We start from the raw sequence: 25,797 nt of genomic DNA, 5'->3' as shown, positions 1-25,797 counted from the left end.
AAAATGTATTTATCTAATAATTTTTTAAAATATGTGTGAAAATAAAGTAAGTCTAGGAGGAGAGTAGTTATTGATAACAAAACATTAAACAGAAATGATTAAGAAGAGATTTGCGGTCAAAAGGCAAACATAATCCTGGATGTCCCCCTCTCCCCACTTCATTGCGCCTTGTGCGTATTGCGCACTCCCTTGCGCTCCACCTCGATCGATGCTCCATAATTTCTATTTTCTCATCTTAAATTAATAAAAGAAAAGAAAAGAAAAGCATAGATACACATCGATATACAGACTGTGTGAATAATATATTCACACACATTTTAGAGAGAGAGTGATTCTGAGTATTGTCTGCTTCAGCCAGGGCAAAAGACTTCCGTGTTTCTCCCTCCTCTCTCTTGTTTTCTCATTTTTCATCTTCGCTTTTTCCCCCCGAGGTTATCGTGTGCTCTTGATATTGGAGCTGAATTTCTAGAAATCCGGAGCTGAGATTTACTCTTGTGCTCGCAAGTTCGGTGGAAGGGGGGATGCTGGTTATCATGATTGGTAGAAAATAATGGAAACGGCGGATGTTCATAGGGTTGCGAGCTGATTCTCAAAATTGAGGTGGAAAAGGTAGCTGCGATTTCGGTATTTGTTGAATTTGTTGGATTATGTGCTTTTCGATTAACTTTGTTAGTGCGATTGTCTTAGCTGCGGATAAGAGATTTTAATTAAATGAAAGCTCGAACGGAGGATTATCCAATTTGGATAAAACTTTTCTTCGTCCAGATAGGCGGGCATGTTGAAGATTTGGACAATTCGTCTATAGTTTGGTTATCTGGATGGATTCTTATGGTTGCCGTATTTTATCTCAAAGCTCTTTGAAGTGTAAATATGGAGTCTGGATTTGTTTGGTTTGTTTTAGCACGAACCTTGAATTTGAACTAGTTTTCCATTTTCTTGGTCATGAAAAAGTAGCTTTTTCTCTCTCAAAAAAAAAAAAAAAAAGAACTAGGTTGTCTTTCAAGTTTTTCTCAATTGTTTACAAGTCTTTTAGACCTTCACTTGTATGCGATGGAAAAATTAAACTTTTCTTGGATGCAATGGAAGAAAGAATCATCTTTCTATACAGTGCTAGAAGCTAAATACATTCTTTATTTTATTGCACGTGCTTGACAACGGCCGTCAACTGATTATTTCTGGTTGAGAAGTATTTTTTATGGAAGAATGACGGACGATTTAACTGCTATTGCTTTGTATTAAAGGTTATTACGTGTGATATTCTGATTAGCGTATGAGAAAGTGTGGGTGAAGAATTTATTTTAACTGAACTTTAATATATTTGTGGTATCAACTGCTTGTGAGTTTATTTCTTATTTTTCATAATTAGGTAATAATGGGGTACATCAAGAAACTGGTTGTTATTATCCAGTGAGTGTGACGCGATTTGTACATCATTAGTTGAAGGAATTCAACAATAAACCCTGATATTTGGCATCTAGACTCCAGTAGATTTTGAGTTGGTGTTCTCATGGCACATCTTTCTGCAGATTATTTTGCCAGAGGGCCTCCCCCAGGTTTGAATTATGAAGCAAAGTACTCATCTGATGTTGAGTAGTTTAATTGTACTCAGTCTTAGGATTTTAATTTATCCACTGATTCAACTGTTTCGTCTTTGTATATTACTTAGTTACATTTGCATGCATTGCCGCCGCTTGCTATGTGAATGTCAAATTTAATGATGGTGCTTTCTTTCAAAATGTTTGTACATCGGTGTGCGATGGAGTATGATCGTTCAGGGAAGTGTGATACTCCTAATTGGTGCAAAAGAGTCATGAACCCTTAATAATTATAATCCTATCTTTGGGCAATTTGCTGTAACCCAAATATCCACTATCATTTTCTAAAAAAGTACATCATTATTATTCCGTTGTTTGTCCTTAAATAGTGATTCATTTCTATCTCCAAAGATTAGCAGCCTGCGTATATTAGCAGCCTGCGTTTTATACTCGACAAAGAAGCATGAAGCACATCCTCTTCCCCGAGCTACATGTTGGATGGAACAGCAGCAGGGGGGTTGGTTCCAAATTCCAATAGGCAGTATAGTGTGGAAACTGCTTTTCATAGATCCCATTTTTAGTACTTGTATTGTGCTGATTATCGTGCAATTAGAAGGATACTTCGCCTATTGTCTTTGAAGAGAAAAACATCCATTGAAATAAGTAGATCTTTCATGATTTTGCTGCGGTGTAAAATTGACAGCGTTATTTTTTTTACCCTTTTGGTATACCTTCTGTTATGGTAATTTATCATGGTTATTCTATTTTAGGGGGCTCAAATGATGCTTTGTACAGAGAACTGTGGCATGCCTGCGGTGGGCCCCTTGTTACCCTTCCTCAGGAAGGGGAACGGGTGTATTACTTTCTGGAAGGTCACATGGAACAGGTTGGGCTGTTTCCGTCTATCATTTCTCCTAATTTTTTTCTTTTGAGTGTGTGCTTTAGTTTTTGTCAACATTCCGTTGAAATGGACAGGATTCCGGTAGATTTTCTCTTTTCCTGGTATTATTCTTGCAAGAGTCTGCATGAATTGCATCATTACTTTTTATGCATTGTCCATTTTCAGGGTAATTTTTTTTATTGTATAGCTTAGATGTCAGACATTTATTTTCAATTTCCAATTTTTGTTTCAAGAGCTGATTTAGGTTTGTTTCTGTAATATTTTATGCTATTTTGTCAAGTCCATATATGGGTTTTTTGTGTGCTTATTTACTTATGTTGTAATATAATCTAGCTTGAAGCATCCACCGATAAGGGGTTGGATCAGCAACTTCATTCATTCAACTTACCCAGTAAAATCCTTTGCAAAGTAATGAATGTTTCGCTGCGGGTGAGATTCCTTTGAGATATTTTTCTGGATCAAGTGTAAATCTGTTATCTGTCCTTAAGTGGCTTGATGATACCAAATTTTTCAATTTATTCTTACAATTGTGTACTCTGTTGTTGACTCCTCGTCTGAATTGTAGGCTGAAAAAGAGACAGATGAGGTATATGCACAGATAACACTGATACCTGAGCAAGATGTATGTATCAATCCCCTGTTTGATACTATTAAACTTGTTACGCGTTCTTTTGATCTGAGCAGTTCTTGCAACTCTCGTGTTGTATATATGGTGCTAGTTAGTACAGCAATCAAGAATTTAGTCGAGGGAAGCTACTTAGTGTATTTATAGTGGCAAAAACTTGTATTTTAGAAAAATTGCCTGAGCAACTGTTGTAGTTTTCATCGATGGAATTCTTGCTTCCCTGCTCCCTGGCCTAAGAGTTATTTCATCACAAACACTAGTCCTATATTGAGGCAACTCATGGCTGATGGTGGAATGGTCAGGATATCATTCTTTTACCACAACAGTAATCAAGAGTGGCTGAGACCTGAGTCCATATTTTTATTGGAATATGATCAAATATTTGAAGTTGTTTCGAGTAATTTATGTTCAGCTCTTTCTTCTAGGAGGTTAATGATGAACCATGTCAGAACTTATTTCACGATTTAAACTTAATTATAAAACAAGATAGGCATATCAAACTTATCTGATGCCATAACATCTTTTTCAATTTTAGCACATTAAACACGGCTTCTTGGTTGGTTACTAATACCCCAAATGCTTATCGTTTTATTATGTTTGGTGGATTAGCCAAATGAGATCACAAGCCCAGATCCTTCTTTACCGGAACCTCAAAGGTGTAGTGTTCGTTCATTTTGCAAGACTCTTACTGCTTCTGATACCAGCACCCATGGTGGGTTTTCTGTTTTACGAAAGCACGCAGATGATTGTTTACCTCCATTGGTAAGAATTTAATCGTTTGCTTTCAGTATCCCCTGCATTTTATTTTCTTCTCGTTTCCTGGGCTTAAAATGTTATCTTATTGTAGGATATGTCTCTGCAACCACCCTCGCAGGAGTTGGTTGCTTCTGATCTTCATGGTAATCAGTGGAATTTCCGTCACATTTTCCGAGGTTAGAATCTTAATGTTTGATGGATAGAATTTTAGACAAGATCACACCAATTCATCTCAGAAGCCAGTCCATTTCATCATATTTAATAGATACAAACCTTGCATCCTGTGAAATTTTCGGTGTACCGATCTCTATGTACTTTGACATAATGCCAATATATCAATTATCTAGTATTATCTGTAAAATTGCATTGGCATTGTTTTTTAGTGATACTGTGTTGAGAAGATATGAAGTTAATTACTATACTTTTAGGATAATGCATTTTTTTAATCTTGCTTCTGTGCATCTAGCTTAATTTGAGTTTTCACGCTCCTCACCCATGATGCAGTGGTTTGAGATTAATGCTTTACAAATTTCCTTGTAAATGGTAACGCACAAGGCTTACTGCCCATTCTGTCACTGTGAAGTTAATATATCCTTGTAGTCCAAATGTTGAAGTAGTTGGAACCTTAGTTGGTTTCATAATAGAGCGAACTAAAAACATGAATCAATTTTAAAATTTTTAAGGATGTAAAATACTCTTTTATCGATATTGCGAGATTATTTGAGTGGAAATATATGTTGCTGCTGAGCGAGGACGGTGAATGTCCTAGAATATAAGATTCGATAGCAAAAACACCTGCCAAAAACCTCCTTTTGATTAATCTGCTATTCACTACTAGCGTCCGGCATCCCTGTCATTATTTTGTGGTTACCAAATATGGGTACTGGTTGGTGTGGACCTATTATGCTATATAACCTTTCCTACGAGAATCAAAAGTAAATCTTATTTTGGAGATTTAGATTAGAGTTTAAACTAGACTTTAATGCAATCTTACGGCCCTATAAAGCGATGTTTCATTTGGAAAAAATATATCTATATCAAGACATAAGACATTTTTAAATAGGAACATCCGGCGGGCAGTAAATTTATCATGTTTACACCCCATTGACATGTCATTTTCAGGTCAACCAAGGCGCCACTTACTGACCACCGGATGGAGTGTCTTCGTTAGTGCAAAAAAGTTAGTTGCTGGAGATGCTTTTATCTTTCTAAGGTATGATACTTTGAAAATAATGTTGGTCCATATTGTTGAATGATTTTGCTAACAACCAGTCGTTTCATGAATTTTTGTAGAGAAGAAAACGGAGATCTTCGAGTCGGAGTGCGTAGACTCATGAGACAGCTGAATAATATGCCATCTTCTGTTATATCAAGTCATAGTATGCATTTGGGGGTCCTTGCTACTGCATCACATGCCATATCCACTAGGAGCCGTTTTTCGGTTTTTTATAAACCCAGGTTTTTTTCCTACTTATAGTGATACATTTTTTGAGAATTTTCAGTTGTATTTTCTGTGAGATTGGGTAACTATTAAGTGTGTTATATTGCATCCTCGGAAATATTGTAATTGGTTTTAGATATAAAACATGTTATACAGTCCTGTTCAGCATTGAAGTGAAGCATTTTTTCCTTGAAACGTAGAAGTTTCTACAATAAACTAAGAGACATTTTGACCAGCATAAATAACTTAGTCTTGAAGAAATCTACGTTTAGAACAATTATTATTCTTCTAGTCCTTAAACAGTCTTAGTGCGGAGAAGTTTTTGGGTAATGCATAATGTGTGCAATGCTGTACTGCTTAATCAGTTTGTCTAGGCTTTATGTATATTTCATTTCCTATCGTTATGATGGCTTTCTGGAGGATAGTTTTTAAATTTGGAACCTTTTGTGACCAGGACCAGTCGATCAGAATTCATTGTAAGTTTAAACAAGTATCTTGAAGCTCGAAATCATAAACTGTCGGTGGGGATGAGGTTTAAGATGAAGTTTGAGGGTGAAGAGGTTCCAGAAAGAAGGCGAGTTTTTTGGCGGATTCAATTTTGAGTTTAGAGAAGTAAAATTAGTTGTTTTCCATGATGATTTTAAAAATCATGAATGCATACAGGTTTAGTGGGACAATTGTCGGTGTTGAGGATAATTCTACGTCTACATGGCCTGATTCAGAATGGAGATCGTTGAAGGTAAACATTTACTATAAATCAGCAGGTGGTCCATTTCTATGTGATTTGGCCCCCTCACAAGCAGAAGGTTCCTGCCCTTTTACGTCTTATCTGTATGATTGGAGTTTTGCAATTGGATTATAAATAAATAGCTTTCCTGATTCATTGCATGTCTCCAGGTCCAGTGGGATGAACCATCGCTGGTTTTGCGTCCTGATAGAGTTTCACCTTGGGATATAGAACCACTTACTGCAGCAACTTCTCCCACGTCACAGATCCAACAAAGAAATAAACGGACCCGGCCGCCTGTTATGATTTCATCTTGGCAAGATCTTAATCCATTCGGTATTGTCCATATTTCTCTGGTGATGTTAGTTAAATAATCCTTGAGTGCATTCTTTTCCTAAAAATATTAATTATTCCTGAACCCGAAAGGTACGTGGAATTCACCTTCTGACTCCCCTTCAGCATTGTCTTACCATGATCCGGAACCTGGACCAGATATTCATCAATCTACTAAATTTAGTCCTGGCAGCCTACTCAAGTCGTCAAAGTACAATAGAATTTTGCTGCCAGTTTCGAGCAATTCAATAACATACCAGCCGAATTTTGATACCCCTGCAGAGTCATTCGCACCTGTTAGTGAAAAGAAACATGCTAATGGCTACAGGCTGTTTGGGATTGAATTGCTGGACCATTCAACCTTCGGAGACAGTTCACCAGCAAGAATTGGAGCAGCAGCTGTTGCGGATACTCATGCTCCCCTGGATACTGAATTGAAGCAAAATTCAGAGGCAGAGCCCTCAAGCTGCAACCTGACCGATCTTCCCTTGGTGACTTCTGAACCTGACAGGTCAGGCTTGAGATCTTCCCTTGAGCCACACAACAAGCAAATCAGAAGCTGCACCAAGGTATATTTGACGTCCGTTAAGATTTCTGTATTTAAATGATTCTAGATGTGAGGAATAGGGAAATCAAAGGTTTGTTCAGATTGCTGCCTTTTAACAGTTTCCTATTTGCGTTTTAAAACCCTTGTGGAAATGGGTTGGTTAAGTGCGTTCCTATTTTCTGTAGGTTCACATGCAAGGCATTGCAGTTGGAAGGGCTGTAGATTTGACCAGGCTTGATGGCTACGAGGATTTACTTAAGAAATTTGAAGAGATTTTTGAAATCAAAGGGGAACTTTCTGGTTCAGCAAAGAAATGGCTGGTTGTCTACACAGATAATGAGGATGACATGATGATGGTTGGAGATGATCCTTGGCAGTTGAGTTGAATTTTCTTCTCTTTTTTGTGTTCATTTTATGTTTATTTTCTTCAGATTATGTATTTTCCCACATTTAATTGTGAAGGACTCACTTTTGCTCTCATCAGTTTGAATATTAATATTTTGCTTTCGTTAGGATAGTTTGGAACTTTATTACAGGTATCCAAATGCTCGAACAGAAGTCGACACTAGTCACACCACTGACATTATGTGTTGCCATTCATACTTACATAATTCATTTATGGTATCTCTATACAACTTTCACTTAAGTCTGACATTATAACTCTACCCAAAAGACAATCCTTATTGAGTGTTATCTAAAATTACATGCCATTTTATGGCTTTTGGCTTCTCATACAAGGGTACGCTTCTTAAAATGCTAATATCATGTTTGATTTTTTCGAACTGTTCTAGTGAATTCTGCATGATGGTTAAGAAAATATACATCTACACAGCGGAGGAGGCCAAGAAACTTTCGCCCAAGATAAAACTCTCTCTAAATGAAGTTAAATCTGCCAAACTCCTGTCAGAAGCTGACATTGGTGCTGAAGAACAATCTTCAACCGTGGGATCTGGCTGCTGACGCATTCCTACTTCTCTCTAACTTGTAATGAAGTTGAAAATTGTTCAATTTTAGAATTTACGGGATAGAAGACAGTCAGCAAATGAAATGAATATCAAATTTGTTAACCAGCTAGCTGTGATGCTGTGCACGAGTGCTTTGGCTGGTTCCTTCGTGGTTGCTGAGGATATATGCTGGTGATGCACAAGTTTTTGTCTTTTATGTTGTTGTTAGCATAGAAAAGCGGTTTCTTATGGGTAAGGATTGTATTGTGCTACTGTGTTGAGAGAGGAAATCATCTAGTGCTTACTTGTTTAGATCCAAGTGGTACTAAGATCTTAGATGAGGATTGAGATATGCCCATCAGTTGAGGGCCGATCAGTTGAGGGAAGGGTTTGTTACGATTGCGTTGCATCAAACGAGTTATAAACGCGAATAGAAAAATATTTGAAAGCGTAGTTTTTGCATCAAGCTATCGTGTCGTTTCATGTCAGAGAGAAGTATACTCAATAATCACTTTAAGCTAAGTTTTGATCGCCACCTTCCACAGTGCCGAGCGTATAACAACCTAACCGTGTGATTTAATGATATTCTCGTAATATAGATGCGGTTGGAACGTTGATTGTGGTGTGGGTTATAATTTATCAAAACCGAAGTACCCTTCCAGTTAAGGGAGAAACTTCAACAGCTGGGACCGAATATTTTGGAATAATCAATAATGCAACCTATATAATACGGTAAGAAAAAAATCATGTGCTCAAAGCAAGTAAAATAACAATTTGGACAGCAGACTCCTGGACATGTGGTCCTAACATGAGCTGATTTGTGTTTCCGCATATCTTAACTCTTAACGTGGCAAAATGTCTTGCTTATAACAAGATCATTGCCAACGGATTTTTGCCAAATTAATAATCGGTGCCCTACTTAACCAACTTCGTCCGGCTCCCAACGGCCTCTCTTGTCAAGATTTTCATCAATGCTGAATGCGAGAGGATGCGACTTCCCCCCATTGTGATCCAGCGCTCGACTCTTGTCACCATCTCTTTTTCTTTTCAATTTCTCAGCGTGATTAAAAGACAGTTTCTCAAATTTGACATATCCCGGTTTCCCCGTATCTTTTATGGGGGTATTTCTCGAATTATCAGAAGATTTACACCTCCAAGCTCGATTACCGCATGCCTCATTATCTGCCTCAACTTCTTCATGCTGTCTGCCCAAATATTCCCGAGTCGCATAGTCCATTAGGTTACTTGGACTATTTGTCGTGAGCGGGGGCCCATCATCTTCAAATACCTCACAATTAACAGACCTTGAAGACTTCTTGTTGTGGATGTGTGAAGAATATGTCCCCCTTTCCCCACTCGAACAACCACTATTCACGTCACTTTCATAAGTTTTGCTTCTCCCATCCCGGTGATCATCTGGTGCTTCTGAAAACTTTTCTTGTTGCCTTGGATTAATCCTACCACTTTTGTTTGTTATATCATAACCGTCTTCATCTGACAAATCTCCTACTGAACTAGCAGCACGACCTTCATCCTGGGTTCTGTGTCTTCTATCCCCGTGTTCCGTATTTTTTTTTGCATATTTGCAGTTCGCACTGTAAATGGTCTCACATGTCCTCTTCCCATCACATTGATGACCTTGAGATTCCAACTTTTTAGTGGTGTGCACTCGACTCCCTTTTCTTGAGCTTCCATCAAGCTTGTCCCTAAATCCCCTGTCCAACCAATCTCTATCCGATTCACTATCACTAGATGAGTTTTTACTGTAATTCAGTCTTGAAAATGACATCATTTTGTCAGAAGATTTCTCATCAAGAAATTCTATCTGCTTTCTGTCAGAGATTCTACGCTGCTGCTGATGTGTGCTCCTCTGGGTATAAGACTCCGAGTAATTTCTTGAACTTCTAGAATAACCACTTTCTTTTGATCGCAATCTCCACGAGTGGTGTCTGTAAGAAACCAAATAACTTCAACAAATCTGTGTGTGAAACCAGAAAACAATAATTTTCTAAGCCAGAGGTAAAGCTGCAACAACTAACAAATTATAAAATCATTCATAAGGTAATAAGAATCAAGAATCTCACATATGAATTGGCAGAGCTCGAGCCTAATTTATAAGGTAGTAAGAATCAAGAATCTCATAAAGTTACAGGCATGCAAATTAATCGAATTGGCAGGATTCAAATAAGAATTGGCAGAGCTCATCTCAAATATGAATTGGCAGAGCTCGAGCCTAATTTATTTTGTTCCTCACCATGTAAGCCTTATTCCTTTTCAACCATGGACACAATGTATACAACCATATAAAACAATATTCACTCCACAGTTCACCCCCACAATCTCAAATCCACCGCCCCTGCAATTCACCCTTCCTTACCCTCCATATCTCATCTGCGTGATCTTGCAAGATCCTTGATTTTCCCGGGTAACTAATAGCTATTTTCCACTTAATCTCATACTGTAGAGAAAAATTTCCATTCTATTTGTCTTTCTTGAGGTTTTCTAGGTCTATATGGGTTTGTACAGCCTGCAATCTGTTCATAGGTGGCTATTTGGTGCGGCACGGAGCTATCGAAACATACTTGTTAAGCAAGCTTCCATTGCCATGAAGTATAGTTCCTTGTTGATGATTTTATTTTAATTTTGGTAATTTAAGGGGAAAATGCTCTAAGATAAAATTTAAATTATTTTCACTCCAATTTTAGTGTTTACAACAAAACAGACCTCTCTGTATCATCTGCTGAACGTTTGCTGGTATCCCTATACAACCTTGGGCTTCCTTCCTGGGTCTGCTTGCTGTATGCAGATTCATCAGAATAACCAAACAAAGAAGCCATCTTCTTCACCCAAAATTTTGGAGGTGGTTTATCCCAATCAGCCCATTCATAATCTCCACCAGGATTACGAAAGCAGTGGATAAAATTGCAAGCCATTCCACGTGAACATGTCTAAAGAGAAAATGTATGCAGGATAACTGTACAAGTATCAACAAAATAACAAAAAATGCATCTCCCAGTGGGGGGAACGAAAAAATTTTAGGAGCGAAGGAATCAAAATTGGGCAGGAAGGTAAAATGTACCGTGAACTTAGATTTCATAAATTCTCCACAGATGGCAACCTTCCACTTCGTTACTGCAACAAACTCGCATTGCAACTTTGACAACAAATGTAAGCAACAGAAATAGCATTTAAAGAATAAAATTTGGGAAATAACAATAAAAGAGAAGGTATACAGATCAAAAGAAAGAAAGAGGTGTAGGATTCGTAATAAGTTTGTGTATCAGTATGACCCACCCAAATTAAAAACACCAAGGAATTTTTATGTATTTATAGTCTACAGGTAACAAAGGGCATAATAGTTAACAAATGAGATCACATAATGTGATAGATTACTGCACTCCTTTATTTGCTTCAAGAGCTATAAAATAAGGCCCTCGAAATATTAACACCACAAATTCCAATATATCATCAGGAAGTCCAGGTAGCATTTTCCTTCATAAAAACTGGCAGTCACAGGAAATTTGCTTTACATGAAAAGAATAATTAATACCTGTTTTCCTCCGAAGTAACGACCATTTACTGAATAATAAGCCAGCTCAGCAGAATCCAAGTTCTTATAGTGCACGTACACATTTCCTCGTAAATGAGACGAACCATTTCTGCACACCTGGGACAAATCTACTAATTTGTCATGCATCAATATTGAGATCGCTTGCAAGATGAACAATTGCTTCAGAGTAAATGCCACCATCCTCGACCTAAAACCTACTTTGCAACATTAACTAGAAGTTCATAATGCAATGTCTAATGAATCTACTCGTAAATATTGTTCATATCAAGCATCATGCAGACAGGAAATTTATTAACAGAAGATAACTTTCTGTCAAGCATGAATAGATGGATACCTTGAAATTCACCATCTCCCCAAATTTCAGAAATTCAGTATGCACATCTTCATAAAACTCTTCATAAGCACGTTCAACCTCTTCATCTGTATACTGGAAAAATAGAAGGAAAAAGGATGGGTCGATTGTACAGAAATGTGGTTAAATACATGAGTGCACAGTTGCAAACCAGGACAAAATGCATACTTGATGAGCCAAATTATAAAAAAATTGCATGCCAAGACTCTTCGTGTCAAAAATAACCATCATTTTGACCAAAAACGCACTCCAGTGCCCGCACACATGAGAGGAAATTCTTAAATTCATGATCTACTCTGTTAGACCAAAGGCTTATGAATTACAAGCAAATTACCAAAATGCCACTATCTTAATTATTTTACAAAATTTCATTCCTCAAATGGCAGAATAGTAGAGGCAACGGTGAGGATGATAATGGCAGCGATGACATAAGATGATGAGGGCGATGGCATAAGATGATGAAGTGTTGACGGTGATTTTTGGTACAAAATATTTCGCAGGTATTGTACAATTTTTTCTGTAAATTCCAAAATAAAAAATTGCATAACAGCACAAACCAAAAGAAAATGAGGTGGATTTTTTCAAGGACGGTTGCCCCACTTAGTTCACCAATGATTTTTACGGCCCAATTCTTAAATATAAACTATAATCTCAAAAAAGGCACAATAAGGTAAGTGGCCGCCCACAGCTGTTTGTTATCTTGAATTCATTGGCATCTTCATATTAACAGCAACATCCTTTCGATGTTAGTGATGAAATTGTTGGTAAAAATTTGTAAATGCTAGAAATATAATTATAATTATGTGACCTAATTCCAAAAGAGAGAAAGTCAGAGAAATAGCGATCTCGACTTTGAGTGATTTGTAAATGGAGATGAAAGAAGAAACAATATCCATGTGACGGAGAAATAGACGGAGAATGGAACCAGCATTTAATCATCATTATGTGCATGAGAACCAAATAAAAGGAAGATAAATATAATGAATTTGAATATTAAAAATTATTTAATAATAAGGGAAAAATTCTCAAATAAGAAAAAAAATTAAAAATTATCCCTCCATTAATAAATTATTCTCTCTTTTAAATGAAACTATCTAGCACTCAAATTCATTTAAATTGTCTATTATTTAACCATCCTATAAACCAACCGAACAATACCAAATTGTTTAAAACAAAAAAGGCCAATAATTTCCATCTACTTACAGCACAGAGAGAGAATAATAAAAAAATAATGCAATTAATTTAAATTTGAAATATCAGTCTTTATAAAAAAAACACAAATAAATGCAACTCACAATTCAAAATACAATCCTCAGCCAACACACAGTGTGACAATAATTTCTTCCTCACGCAGCTCACTATAATTAGGTTCATACGAATTATGATTTCTATTTAACACAGTTTACTTTGTGTAAATTGAGCTCATTCAGCTAACAACTTGCCTAGACTCTGTCTTTAACTAGGAGATCTGATTCTTATGCACATATTTACGTGAAATAGTAATAGGCATAATAAAGCAATTGGTTTGCAAAAACACTTAAATCAAAGATTACGTAAATATTCACTAAGGCAAATAGATAAGACCATATCCTTCATTTATTCAAGCTCAAACCTTAAGAAGTTACATCTATCAACAGGAGAAGTCCAACATCCCAGAAATAGAAGCTCCACATTACACTAGAAGTAATTAAGGAACTCATTATGATTATTTTAAGAAGTCTTGAAGCAGATAAAGAACACCAAAAATGTCAATTGTCACATGTAGATACAAGAAATAAGTCAATAAGTCTACTGATGCATGCTGATCAACATAAATGCCAAAATATGACGCTAAGCAGAAGAAAAAATCAACAAATAAAGAGTAAGAGGTCGTCGCAAGGCTAAAACACAAGCAGCCTTCATTTCACATGCAAAGATTGATGCTCACTGCTGAACACAAAGGATACAAATAGTTTATATCTCAAGACTTCAAGAAAACCCTTCCATCATCCGAAGTATGAACCTTCTTTCATTTTTAACATTCCTTCTTTCATTCTGGACATCACTCTAATTTAATAAAGTCGAAGCTTTGAGTTCACCAACAGCAACAAACATTTTTTTTCTAAGTTTACACCTAATAAAATATAGAAAATAACATATATCATGAAACCAACCACAAACCCACTCATGCTCAGAAACTTCGTAAATCGCATGAAATGGCGAGAGTATGTATGGAATTAATAAAGCAGAACTCTATATGCAAATCAAACAAATAAAATCTAGCTAATGACCAGGGTATAGGGGTAAAAAGTAAGAGCACATGGGTGTCTTTTCACTATTTTATCAGCCACTTTTCATATTGTGGCACAAAAGATTTTGGCTTTTCAGAAAAAAATTGCTCAAATAAAAACAGAAGTACACTTAACTCGTGGTTGAAGCAGGGATATCTTTTTATTCAAGCAGAAAAAGGGTAAAAGGGTATCATAGAAACAGGTGATATACCACGATCGTTAATGTTAGATGTCTGGTTCAAAGTTTAAAGCAAGAGCGCAAGACTGGAAAAGTGTCAAGTTGTTTCTCTTGGGAAAAATTTTTTGGGGAGATTAGTTGTACTTCATTCAAGGAATTGTCAAATAGTACACATGAGTGTGACTTGATATCAGGATACTGGAGTCGTGTGAAGGCTTCATTAACAGACCTCAAGCACTTCATCCTGCTCCCATGCTAGTCCAGGGCCATTGTACATGTTCTTGATAAGAAAGGTGCAGGACTTATCAGGGTAAAAGTGAATTCTGCTGCAACGTGAGCCAAACCGACAAGCCCCTGTTTTGAGATGGAAAGGACAATGAGCTTTATCCTGCCAAACCGATAATCAGGGATGAGCTACAATTGTTGCAAAAGAATGTACAAAATGATTGTGTTCTAAAAGTATAGATATAGTGAACTCGATAAGACACTTAATCCTACCTGCTCCGTCCCAAAATTTGGAGTTTGTTGAGCAAAACTTTCTAGCAGCTGTTGAGCAGAAGGAACTGATGCACTCTTATAATCAGCAAATGCTTCGGATTGTGGAGGAAGGGGGTTTGATGTAGGTCTGTTAGGGTCCTATATTATGAAGATTCCAAACACATGCCCATTTAGAAAGTAGAAATAGTAGGAAAAATGGAGCATGAACAGGAAAAAGTAAAACCTCTGTCACTATCTGATGCTCAGGGTCTTTCTTTTTCACTCTTAATTTTTTCTTTTTGACAATAATCTCGTTTCCTTGCCATATAATTTCAGGTGGCCCTTCTTCCACGTACTCGTATTCGCCTTCATCGACTTCATTCTCGTATCCAACCTGATGGAAAAACACACTTATTAATAATAAGTACAGCCCGATTGCAACACCCAACTTCAAACGTAGGGAGACAATTGAGGATGTAGATTTACAAAAAAAAAGCCATAGCAGGCAAATTAAGTAATAGGTTACAGTTATACGTGATTCCAATGACATTGTAAGCACGGTAAGACTGATAACTCAGGCATCTGAACCATATTTAGTCCCATAAACCCAAAATTAACCATCTGAACCATTTTTAGTCCCATAAGCCAAAAATTAACGTCATACGACTGCGTTGAAAGTTTATATAAAGTCTCTTTGACAATATAAGTAAAATATTTCTTGGAGGTTTCTCTGTTCTATACAACACAATTTCACAAACTTACTAAGTTTAAATAAATCCAACACCACGTTCTTTCTGGCCTGTTATCAAGCTCTATCAGGCGCTTCCATTTACTATAAAGCTATCTCCTTCAATGTAGCTCCATCTGACCCCCTGGCTTGTCTGAACTCACTAACTTCCAGCTCATCTCGCTCTTAGCATAGCAACTGATTGTAACTCATTTAAAAACTAGCTACCAATATATGTACCCCAAAAATCAGCCTAAACGTTATGACAAATCACCCTATCTCCGTCTATGTCAGATAGGAGTTATAGAATTAAGACATAAGCAGAAATTTCAGAACCGCTGTTCCAAATAACGCATGCAGACTGCAGCATACAAATAGTCGTGAAATGAATGGTTATAAGAAAACAGCAACTAAGGAGTAAGAGACACACCTCAATTAGCCTCGATTGTTGTTCTTCCCAGTCTTTTCTTCTCATCTCTTCCTTTTCTTCTTCTATAGCACGCTTTCTCGCCCACGCTTCCTGAATCATACTCTCTCTCTCCTCGAACTCCCTCCTTTCATTCTCGGTTCTCTTCTTCTCCATCTCCTGTTCGGCTTGGAGACGCAACAGCTCGTCCGGATCGTTGAGCCGATCCTCCTCCTCTTGGCGCGCAATCACCGCCGTATCCTTCCTCTTTTTCTTCCTCTTCTCCTTCTTCGCCGCCTTCCGCCTATCGTTCCGACTAGCCGCCGCGCATTCCGACGCCTTGGTAGCACTGGCATCTTCATCTTCTTCCTCCATCTCGTTGATGATGATCATGTTCTCGGGCATCTTCTTGGCCCTAGGGCTCGACCACGCGGTGTTATAATTAAAATTTAAGGGGAATTTGAAAATACTCGGATTAAATTATTTATAAAAATCGAAAGATGTAGGATTAAAAATTACTTTTAATAATAATAATATATGTGTAAAAAAACTAACATATAGACTAAATTTAATAAATTATTTTCCCTCCTACAAATGATTTTTTTAAGCTAAATTAGCGAGAGAAGAAGTTTTTTCATTTTAAAAGTTATTCAAATTTTATCATTTTTTTGTTTAATAGATTTTGCATTATATTAGTTAATGTTTTAAAAAATAGTAGGAAGACGACTACCCACCGCCTGGTGTTTAGATGCTCAGACGGTATTTTACCAAAATATATAATTTTTATTGTTCATCTCCATATTTCTTCAATAATTATTCTACATAGATTTAAACTTGAAATCAATAACATATTTCTATTTTTTATCCGATAAAAATTGATTATAAAATATGTCGAATATTTTTTTGAAAAAATTAAACTTTTAAAAGTAAAAAAAATTATATATTAAATTAAGCGGCCGTTCAGACACATTTTGAGCCCTCTAAACGAGGAGTGGACAGTCCAAACAATCGAATTTTTAAAAAAAACAAAAATTTGTTTGAAACAGTCTCATATGTAGTATTTTGTGATATGAATATCTTATTTGGGTCATCCATGAAAAAATATTACTTTTTATGCTAAGAGTATTACTTTTTATTGTGAATATCGGTAGGATTGATCCGTCTTATAAATAAAGATTCATGAGATCGTCTCACAAGATACCTACTCTTTAAAAAATACCCAAAACGTCGTTTTTCTATGTAAATTCATTTTGGTTTCACATTGAGTTATCAAACTAGTTACTATACATTATTCAAGTTTAATTAACACACACACATATATATAGTACAATATGTATTAACATTAACATTATTCAATTCTATCTACTTTTAAAAAAAATGCATTTAGTGTACTTTTTTCAAAACAAGGGCTCAAAGTGCAATAATAATAATAATAATAATAATAATAACGCAACCAAAGGCGCTATATAGTATCGTGCGCCGCGCATATATAACAGTGAATTCACATTCCTGCGCACTTTAGGGTTCTTCCTTCCTCTAATCACCTGCCATCGATCTCCACCCAACGCATCAACCCAGAATTCATGCATTTTCCCCCTATCACATCTCACACGATCCGTTGAACCGTGATTCACGCTTAAACATTCATATATGTCATCGTGTCAATGTACGATCTTTTGATTGAAAACCGATTGCTATGCAAAAATGTCTCAGTGCGTCGTTTGCAAGTGATTCTGATGCTCATACACCTTTGTTGTTGTTTTTTTCTCTTGAATGTGTATTGATGGATACGTTTCTCATCAGTGGATTGTATGAATTTCGTTTAATTGAGAGATCTGTTAGGAGTGTCAAATTTGTTCTGTGGTAATTTTGGAGTTGGCCCACGAATTAACTTTTTGATTGTTTTCTGAGCTATTGAAATGAATGATAGATAATGATGATTGGATTACGGGTTTGGTATTGTACTGTGACATTTCAACGTTGAGCTTTTAGCTCTGAATATGTCAAAATGGATTGCAAAAGATAGATGTTTTGGATAAAAACATAGTATTGAACTGCCTCTGGTTTTAGCTGAAGTTATTGCACTAAAATGTTAATCATTTACGATAGCTTTAAATTTTAGTTCTTAGTATCTGGGTTAATGTCTGAGATGTTACTTCATATACGCACAATTTTGGTCATGCAATTCTTTTTAGTGGATGTTTTTTTTAATAGGTTAATGTCTGAGATGTTACTTCATATACGCCCAGTTTTGGTTATGAAATTTCTTTTGGTGGATTTTTTTTAAGGCGGATGGGATCTTTTACTACTGTATTTTCCCCTCTGAAGTTTTTGGTCACTGATTTTTGAGCAACGTTGTTTTGTGTTTAGAAATGAGCCAACATTACCATTGGTTTGAGCAGTCTTGACAAGGCTACAATGTCTGAAGAGGTGGGGCAGATGATGTTGGTGTATGATGATCCCTCGGATCGAAGATCCTTGTCTTTGGATGGTACGAGCAGCACCGAGGAATCACCGGATGAAACTAGACTATCTCTAGAGACGGCAAATGATATGATTCCATATATTGGGCAAAGGTTCCTAACGCATGATGCTGCTTATGAATTCTACAGTGAATTCGCGAAACGTTGTGGTTTTTCAATCAGGCGTCATAGGACAGAGGGTAAAGATGGTGTTGGAAAAGGCCTCACCAGGCGCTACTTTGTCTGCCACCGGGCTGGAAATACTCCATTGAAAGCATCCAATGAAAATAAGCCCCAAAGAAACAGGAAATCTTCCCGTTGTGGATGCCAAGCCTATATGCGTATAAGCAAATCAACTGAATTAGGTGTACCAGATTGGCGCGTTACTGGTTTTGCAAACCACCATAATCATGAACTTTTGGAACCAAGTCAAGTGCGCTTTCTTCCTGCGTATCGGACCATATCAGACACAGACAAAAACCGGATTCTAATGTTTGCAAAAACAGGGATCTCGGTACAACAGATGATGAGGCTACTGGAACTGGAAAAGTGCGTCGAGCCTGGATATTTACCCTTCACAGAGAAAGACGTTAGAAATTTGCTTCAGTCTTTCAGAAAAGTAGACCCAGAGGATGAGAGCATAGATTTGCTTAAAATGTGCAGAAATATCAAGGATAAAGATCCCAATTTTAAGTTTGAGTTTACACTTGATCCTAGTGGCAGATTGGAGAATATCGCTTGGTCATATGCCTCATCCATCCAGTTATATGAGATTTTTGGTGATGCAGTGGTGTTTGATACAACACATCGGCTGACTGCATTTGACACGCCTCTGGGAATATGGGTAGGAATGAACAATTATGGCATGCCCTGTTTCTTCGGTTGTGTGCTCCTTCGGGAGGAAAATCTGAGGTCATTCTCATGGGCTTTGAAGGTAAAAATATGATAGGCGACATGTTTTAGAAACTAAATTAAAAAAATTCATGTTCCTGTGGGCTGCATATTCTGTTTAATGGGCATTTTCTTTTTCTCTTGCTTTTTCTCAGCGTTCCCATCTTAATCCTGCATTTTTGTTGCAAGGTTTTCCTAGGATTTATGAATGGGAAAGCTCCACAAACAATATTGACTGACCAAAATATGTGCCTCAAAGAAGCAATAGGAATGGAGATGCCCACCACCAAACATGCTCTTTGTATATGGCTTATAGTGGCGAAGTTTCCGTCATGGTTTAACGCAGTTTTGGGAGAGCACTACAATGAATGGAAAACTGAGTTCTATCGACTTTATAATTTGGAAATGACTGAAGATTTTGAATTGGGTTGGAGAAATATGGTGAACTCTTTTGGTTTGCATACAAACAGGCACATAGCTAGCTTGTATGCTCTTAGGTCTCTCTGGGCATTGCCTTACTTGCGAAGCCATTTTTTTGCTGGAATGACCACAACTGGTGAATCAAAGGCAATAAATTCTTTTATCCAACGGTTTTTGAGTGCTCAAACCCGGCTTGCACACTTTGTTGAACAGGTGATTTCCCTTAAATGATAATAGGTCGTGTTTAATTAGTATTACTGCTTAACTGAATGTCCCCGTTTGAATTTATTCAATCGCTGTCCCCCAGTAATATGAGCTATTATGTGATATTTATTGTGATAACTTATGCCTTCCTTGCTTTATGCCACTACATATTTTCATATGAAGAGATCGTGGAACCTGCAAGTTTATAGTTGTAAGTTGGACTTTTAATGAATAATGATAGTTTTCTTAAAACTGTAATATTGACTGTGTTTGGACGTGACCATCTTCAATTGTTTCTTTTTTATGTTTATTTAGTTATAATTATCTACCATCTTTTGTTCTGGGATTCCTTCTGGGACTTTAAGACATAGAAACTTGTTTTGATGTCATGGACGATAATGGACTATGATCTGTGGAAAAAAATTGAGAGTCAGTACCCGAAATCTCGTCCTCCTTAACATTATTACTAGGTTTGTGGTTGAGATATAAACTTTAGCAGAACCAGATCACGGTCTAAAAATGGCTCAAGTAATGTGAAAGGTTTATGAAATAGCTGCATATGTTTGTTGATTACTTGGAATTAAAAATTCTCCACGAGTAATATCAGAATTGTTGATTGACCCTTTCTGTGTGTAATATCACCATAAACATCAGGCAGCAGTAGTAGTGGATTTTAAGGATCAAGCTGGAGAACAACAAACAATGCAGCAAAATATACAAAACATCAGCCTAAAAACGGGTGCCCCCATGGAATCCCACGCTGCGACAGTTCTTACACCGTTTGCATTTTCCAAGCTCCAAGAACAACTAGTTCTTGCTGCCCACTATGCCTCGTATCAGATGGAGGATGGTTTTCTAGTTAGACACCATACAAAACTTGAGGGGGGTCGGAAAGTTTATTGGATGCCCAGAGAAGACATCATCAGTTGCAGCTGCCACCAGTTCGAGTTCTCTGGAATCCTCTGCAAGCATGCTCTCAGAGTTCTTTCAACTGGGAATTGCTTCCAAATCCCAGATAGGTATCTGCTTCTGCGTTGGCGCAGAATCAACATGCCATCTAACAGACATCAGAATCTTCAGGCCACTCGGAATGATCATTCAGAAAGGGTTCAGCTATTGCAAAACATGGTATCAACTCTTATATCAGAGTCTGCTAAATCAAACGATCGGTTAGATCTAGCAACCGAGCAAATTTCTGTGCTCATATCTCGAATTAGGGAACAACCCATTTCTTCACTTGGTTTGAGAGAACTGTCCTCCGCACACAGGAGTCTAACTTAAATCAGCATATATCGTTTGGGTCGACATGGAGGGAAACAGAATGCTCAGCAAAGCCGAATAGTTTTTCTCAGAAAGAAGAGATGCACGAGTAAAATGAGACGAGGTGCCCGTGAAACTTGAGCGATTTGGAATGGTAAATAGTAGGTTAGGTGCATGTTCTGGTATGGGTGAAAACGGCCATGGAGTTCTTATGTCGTTCGACGCATTTTTGTGCTTGCTATGTTCAAATTTATGCATATAGTTGCCTTCCTCTGATTGTGTCGCGCCATTAACTTTTATTGCTGTAGATAATTTAAAGCAATGAAAGAAATGAGCCGGAAAATGAAACATAATTAATAGATCATATTTGTTACATGGGCCAAAAAGTGACTTGAATTCGAAATTACTAAATTAGTTTTTATATATATTTTTTGTAATTATTAATGAAAATATATCAATTTTAAAAAAAAAAAACATATTACAATGGGGGTTAAAGCACGGCCCCTGCAATTTTATTTGAAGCGGCAGGGCTTTACCTCATTTTAATTTTTTATTTTGATACATATTATTGCTTTTATTATTATTATTATTATTATTATTATTATATAAAAAACAAAGGGCCGGGGTTTGATAATAAAAAATATATACTATTCTATTAAGTGTCAATGGATTAGAAAAACTGTTTGAAAAAGATACTAAAATTTCTTTTTTTTTACCTTTTTTTTCAACACCATATATAAATTATAATAATTTCAACCACGTCAATCTTACATATGAAATATTCTCCCAAAATGGAAGTCCTAACCGTACCAACACATTTGAAAACTTTTAAATTTAAAAAAATCTTAAGATTAGTATTTTTAACGCAAAAAACTTTTTTTTTCTACCATAATATTATTATATTTTTTATTGAAATTAAATTTAATAAAAAAATAGATTTTTTATCATACATAACAATGTGTACAAACAAATTAATTATAATATTTATATCAAATTATAAATGTCATATATTCGTTTTATAAATTAATTAAATAATATTTTAAATATTTAATATTATGTTACACAAAGGCCATCCGCTAGTTTAAAATTTGCACGTCGCAGTCTGTATTCCAAAATTTCACCTATCACTCGCTCTCTTCCGTTCCAGCAAAATCCCCTCCGCCACCCCCCACTCCACTCGCATTCCGCCGCACTATCCTCTGCCACCGTCTCGTACCAATTTTCATGCTCCGGTTCCACAGATCAGAGACATTGCCGACTGTTCTCCGCCATCGTCGCTTGCTCCTGCAGGTCTAGTCTTCATCTTTGTCCTATCTTCTCCCATCGTATTCGCACTTCATCTCTTGCTGGGAACAGTAAATTTGGTTCGATCTTTTTTGCCAAGGTTTGCTTTATTTTTCAGCTTCTATTCGAATTTTGGAGTTCCTTTCGCTTGTTTCATGATTTGAGTTCGATAGGCTCCAGGCGAGCTCGAGTCGAGCAGACTCGAATTAATGGGATTCCATTCAGTTAGAAAAAACCCAAATGCGAAATATGAAATATGTCTGTCTAAAATGATATATGTAATTCCAAATCTATTAAACTGCAATGATATGAAGCACGATATTGTCCTTAAAACGTCCCGGAACTGAAAAGGTAGGATCTTTCGTGGTAGTAGAAAGAATTGAATATCATTTTGCAATTTCCAAGAAGGGATAAGAAGAATTTCGATTGAAATTGAGCTAATGAAAGGCACAAAATTTAATGGGTGATTTAAACGTACTTGTCGCCAAAACTTTCAGAGAAAATTTATTCATGGCTCACCGTTTTTTGAAGCAGAGTTTGAATCTGATCTCGCCTTTGTCTTTGTTTTTGTTTTTTTTCCCCAGAAATTCTCACATAGTTCTTGGGTTGTTCGGAAGCATAAAGTAGTTGGCAAGTAGCATAATGCATCCTCCTCTGACAATCCACAGGCATCCAATGTGTGCCGAAGTGAGTTTTTTCCAATCAGAAATTGCTCACATTTTATATTAATAAGGTAGTTGATTTGGTTACATTCTGACATTCATGGTGCTATTAGCTTTCTGCAGAAAATTTTGAACATAAAACATACATGATGCTATTAGCTTTCTTCCAAGCAATCCGATGGTGATTGCATACATGGTGCTATTAGCTTTCTTGTGAAAAATTTGAACTAGGCTGCATAAATGGTGGTGTTATCTTCTGCCAAACAAATCAAGTGACCAATTCTTTGTGCCGTGTTACACAAATCTTTGTTGATAGAACATTGTTGTGGTGTATTCTTTATTTTCCCTCAACAAAAAGATTGGCGGAAACAGTATATATTTGGCTTCATACTTGTTAAACACTTTAACCGGCTATCCATTTCCTCAGCTGAATTCATATTGTCCGTAGGAATTACGCCAATTGAAACTTCTTTGCCCTTTTTCATTTGTCCAAGTGGGTATGTTCTTGTGTATATTGAAATCTATCTGACTGTTGTGCAGATTATCGAACAATTCCAGAAGTGTCACATAGACCATCCTCTTGGGAAGTTTTTTGGTGAATGCACAGGCTTGAAAATAAAGCTTGATATGTGTTTCCGTCAAGAAGTGAGTTCTAGTCAGACATTACCCATTTTAATGCCCATTTTCAATCAATTTATTCGATAAACTTAAACCACATCTTTATGCAGAAAGTTCTTAGACGGAAGGCGAATTTTGAAGAGAGCAAAAAATTGAAAGAGAGATTGAGAGAATGCAGGAAAGAGAACCTTGAGACGAGTGAGTCGAAGGCTTTTGCCCGAGCTTAACGTTCAAACTAGAAATTCACCATGTAACGCAAGCATAATGCTGCTACTCATGAATGGAATTACTTGAATGTCATTCTTGGTACGGCAATATATGAATTTAACTTAGGTTTAGTCTAGATTTTATTTGATCCGGGAAAAGAATTTATGACTCATTGTTATACTGAAGATACGACTAAAAATGAAAGTTTCAACTTTTCCAATCCATGGATTCAAATATCATCCAAATATATAGAATGCATTTGGATCATTATTAGTCCTTTCTTGAGTTTTTAGTTTCTTAAGTTTTGGTATTTGATGCACATATTTTGCATAATGTTGGAATTTGGTAAAAAAAAAATTATAATATGCATGTTCAAAGAAATAAGAGGACCATTTTCTATTATTCAATTTTGTTTAGAAATGTCGATGACTTAGTCATCTATCAGAAACTAAGGTCTTAGGTTTGGACGATTCGTTAACAAAAAATAGAGTAAGTTTTTTGTGAGACGGTCTCACGAATCTTTATCTGTGAGACGGGTCAATTCTATCGATATTCACAATAAAAAATAATACTCTTAGCATAAAAAGTAATATTTTTTCATTAATGACCCACATAAGAGATCTGTCTCACAAAATACGATCCGTGAGACCGTCTCACACAAGTTTTTGCTCAAAAAATAAAATAATGGCGTAGAATCATCTACAGAATTCTAAGAGAGTCCCTTGTTATCCTCTCGAGGAAAGAGGAATTTCTTGATCCAAATTATGTAGGAAAATTGCATGTGACCTCCAGATTTTACACACTACATCTTCTTTTGTAATGTCATAAATAACATTTTGGAGCACAAATAACAAAAAATATTCAGACTCAAACATACTATTTTATCTTCATCATCCCATTTTATGTTTCCACAAGTTTTGGAAATCATGTATATTTTAAAAAATAAATAATGGTAACTGATCGTGTGTAGAAAAAATCTAAAATAAATAGAGAAAATATTTACAAGAGAATAGAATGGCTTACACGATACAATTAGCAAAACATTGAACAGGAAGACCTTGAGTTAATCCATGTTCTGAGCAAATTCACTGCCGTTGAACACTATATTTCACTATAAAATAGGGCAAATATCAGAGAGGTCAAGGTAATTATTGGTTCACCATGGTATTAAATAAAATAAGATAATATCTTTTACTCCCAATATTATTATACATTACCAAAGTCATATTTGATATTATTGAGATTATTTTTTGATACAATATTATTGAAATTTAGATATAAATACTTAATGAAATATTATATGTTACAGTCGATAGATTTCTTACCATATTTATCTCTTAATATTAATATTAAAAACGAAGAGGAAAAACTAGTAGAAGTTTTTTTTTTTTTTTTTTTTTTTTTTTACAGACTTCACGATGGTTTCTAAGCACGTTGTGTCGTAAAATTAATCATTTACCCAGTTAAAAACCAGGATTTAATTTTTTTTAGTTAGTAATTTTATATTTTAAATACTTATAAGATAGAAAATATAAAATATTAGAAATTATATATAAATATAATGACTCACTAACTAATTTAGTCTTTTAAATATACGATATAATAGCTTTAAAAAACATGTCACAAAAAATGTATCCTTAAACCGTTTAACGTATAAAAAAAACCATACAATACACGAGTCGAATAATCAACCAAAAAGGAAAGGGAAAAAAACATATAGACTAAATATTGATTCAAAACTTACGGATATGTAAGTTTTCATATCAAGCTACAGACTCTGGATGCATGACTATGAAAATGAATGGGGTGTGCGGGTAGATAGCCAAGTGCTAGTTCCTATGTCCACCACAATTTCGTGCGTGCAAATGATACCACAAGCCTAACCAAGCAACTCCTTAACATCATTTTTCTTTTTGGAATTCTTAGTCTTTCAAACCAAAGGGCAGGGGCAGTAGCATAGATTGAACTGAAAATTTACCGTTTTCTTGTTTTCCTGTGA

At 36.1% G+C, this 25,797-nt stretch overlaps 4 protein-coding genes across 16 annotated transcripts; 3 read left to right on the top strand and 1 right to left on the bottom strand.

Moving 5' to 3' along the window:
• Positions 1-251: 251 nt before the first annotated feature.
• Positions 252-8,275, top strand: LOC142531652 (auxin response factor 1-like). 8 transcript variants are annotated; one of them, XM_075637868.1, is made up of 16 exons: positions 260-609; positions 1,367-1,407; positions 1,486-1,553; positions 2,306-2,421; positions 2,770-2,865; positions 3,002-3,058; positions 3,671-3,823; positions 3,909-3,993; positions 4,940-5,030; positions 5,111-5,275; positions 5,713-5,832; positions 5,922-5,997; positions 6,156-6,321; positions 6,412-6,887; positions 7,051-7,241; positions 7,657-8,275. In XM_075637868.1, exons 3-16 carry the CDS (start codon positions 1,508-1,510, stop codon positions 7,823-7,825), a joined length of 2,007 nt encoding a protein of 668 aa, XP_075493983.1. In that variant the 5' UTR covers positions 260-609; positions 1,367-1,407; positions 1,486-1,507; the 3' UTR covers positions 7,826-8,275. The 8 variants fall into 8 exon arrangements, with proteins under 8 accessions (XP_075493984.1, XP_075493985.1, XP_075493983.1 ...); XM_075637867.1 differs by having other exon boundaries at positions 260-624; XM_075637869.1 differs by having other exon boundaries at positions 252-624; positions 1,367-1,553; positions 6,445-6,887.
• A 243-nt stretch (positions 8,276-8,518) lies between these two features.
• On the bottom strand, positions 8,519-16,240 carry LOC142531651 (uncharacterized). The gene is made up of 9 exons (XM_075637862.1): positions 15,815-16,240; positions 14,902-15,051; positions 14,679-14,816; positions 14,410-14,568; positions 11,715-11,807; positions 11,360-11,476; positions 10,889-10,963; positions 10,534-10,757; positions 8,519-9,758 (listed from the first exon to the last, which is right to left on the bottom strand). The coding sequence occupies exons 1-9, from the start codon at positions 16,193-16,195 to the stop codon at positions 8,729-8,731; spliced, it is 2,367 nt and encodes a 788-aa protein (XP_075493977.1). The 5' UTR covers positions 16,196-16,240; the 3' UTR covers positions 8,519-8,728.
• A 1,033-nt stretch (positions 16,241-17,273) lies between these two features.
• On the top strand, positions 17,274-21,296 carry LOC142531012 (protein FAR1-RELATED SEQUENCE 11). Of its 4 annotated transcripts, none has more exons than XM_075636989.1 (4): positions 17,274-17,456; positions 18,161-19,186; positions 19,333-19,776; positions 20,422-21,296. In XM_075636989.1, exons 2-4 carry the CDS (start codon positions 18,209-18,211, stop codon positions 21,046-21,048), a joined length of 2,049 nt encoding a protein of 682 aa, XP_075493104.1. In that variant the 5' UTR covers positions 17,274-17,456; positions 18,161-18,208; the 3' UTR covers positions 21,049-21,296. The 4 variants fall into 4 exon arrangements, with proteins under 4 accessions (XP_075493104.1, XP_075493107.1, XP_075493106.1 ...); XM_075636992.1 differs by having other exon boundaries at positions 17,274-17,502; XM_075636991.1 differs by having other exon boundaries at positions 17,274-17,517.
• An 820-nt stretch (positions 21,297-22,116) lies between these two features.
• LOC142531001 (uncharacterized) lies at positions 22,117-23,929 on the top strand. 3 transcript variants are annotated; one of them, XM_075636972.1, is made up of 4 exons: positions 22,117-22,317; positions 22,896-22,998; positions 23,514-23,618; positions 23,702-23,929. In XM_075636972.1, exons 2-4 carry the CDS (start codon positions 22,954-22,956, stop codon positions 23,816-23,818), a joined length of 267 nt encoding a protein of 88 aa, XP_075493087.1. In that variant the 5' UTR covers positions 22,117-22,317; positions 22,896-22,953; the 3' UTR covers positions 23,819-23,929. The 3 variants fall into 3 exon arrangements, with proteins under 3 accessions (XP_075493087.1, XP_075493085.1, XP_075493086.1); XM_075636970.1 differs by having other exon boundaries at positions 22,117-22,411; XM_075636971.1 differs by lacking the exon at positions 22,117-22,317 and having other exon boundaries at positions 22,418-22,998.
• The last annotated feature ends 1,868 nt before the right edge of the window (positions 23,930-25,797 follow it).

Source organism: Primulina tabacum, chromosome 17 (genome assembly GCF_025594145.1).
Source record: "Primulina tabacum isolate GXHZ01 chromosome 17, ASM2559414v2, whole genome shotgun sequence".
NCBI lineage: Eukaryota > Viridiplantae > Streptophyta > Magnoliopsida > Lamiales > Gesneriaceae > Primulina > Primulina tabacum.
Note: the sequence above shows the minus strand (reverse complement) of the source record. Positions and strands in the feature narration are given on the sequence as shown.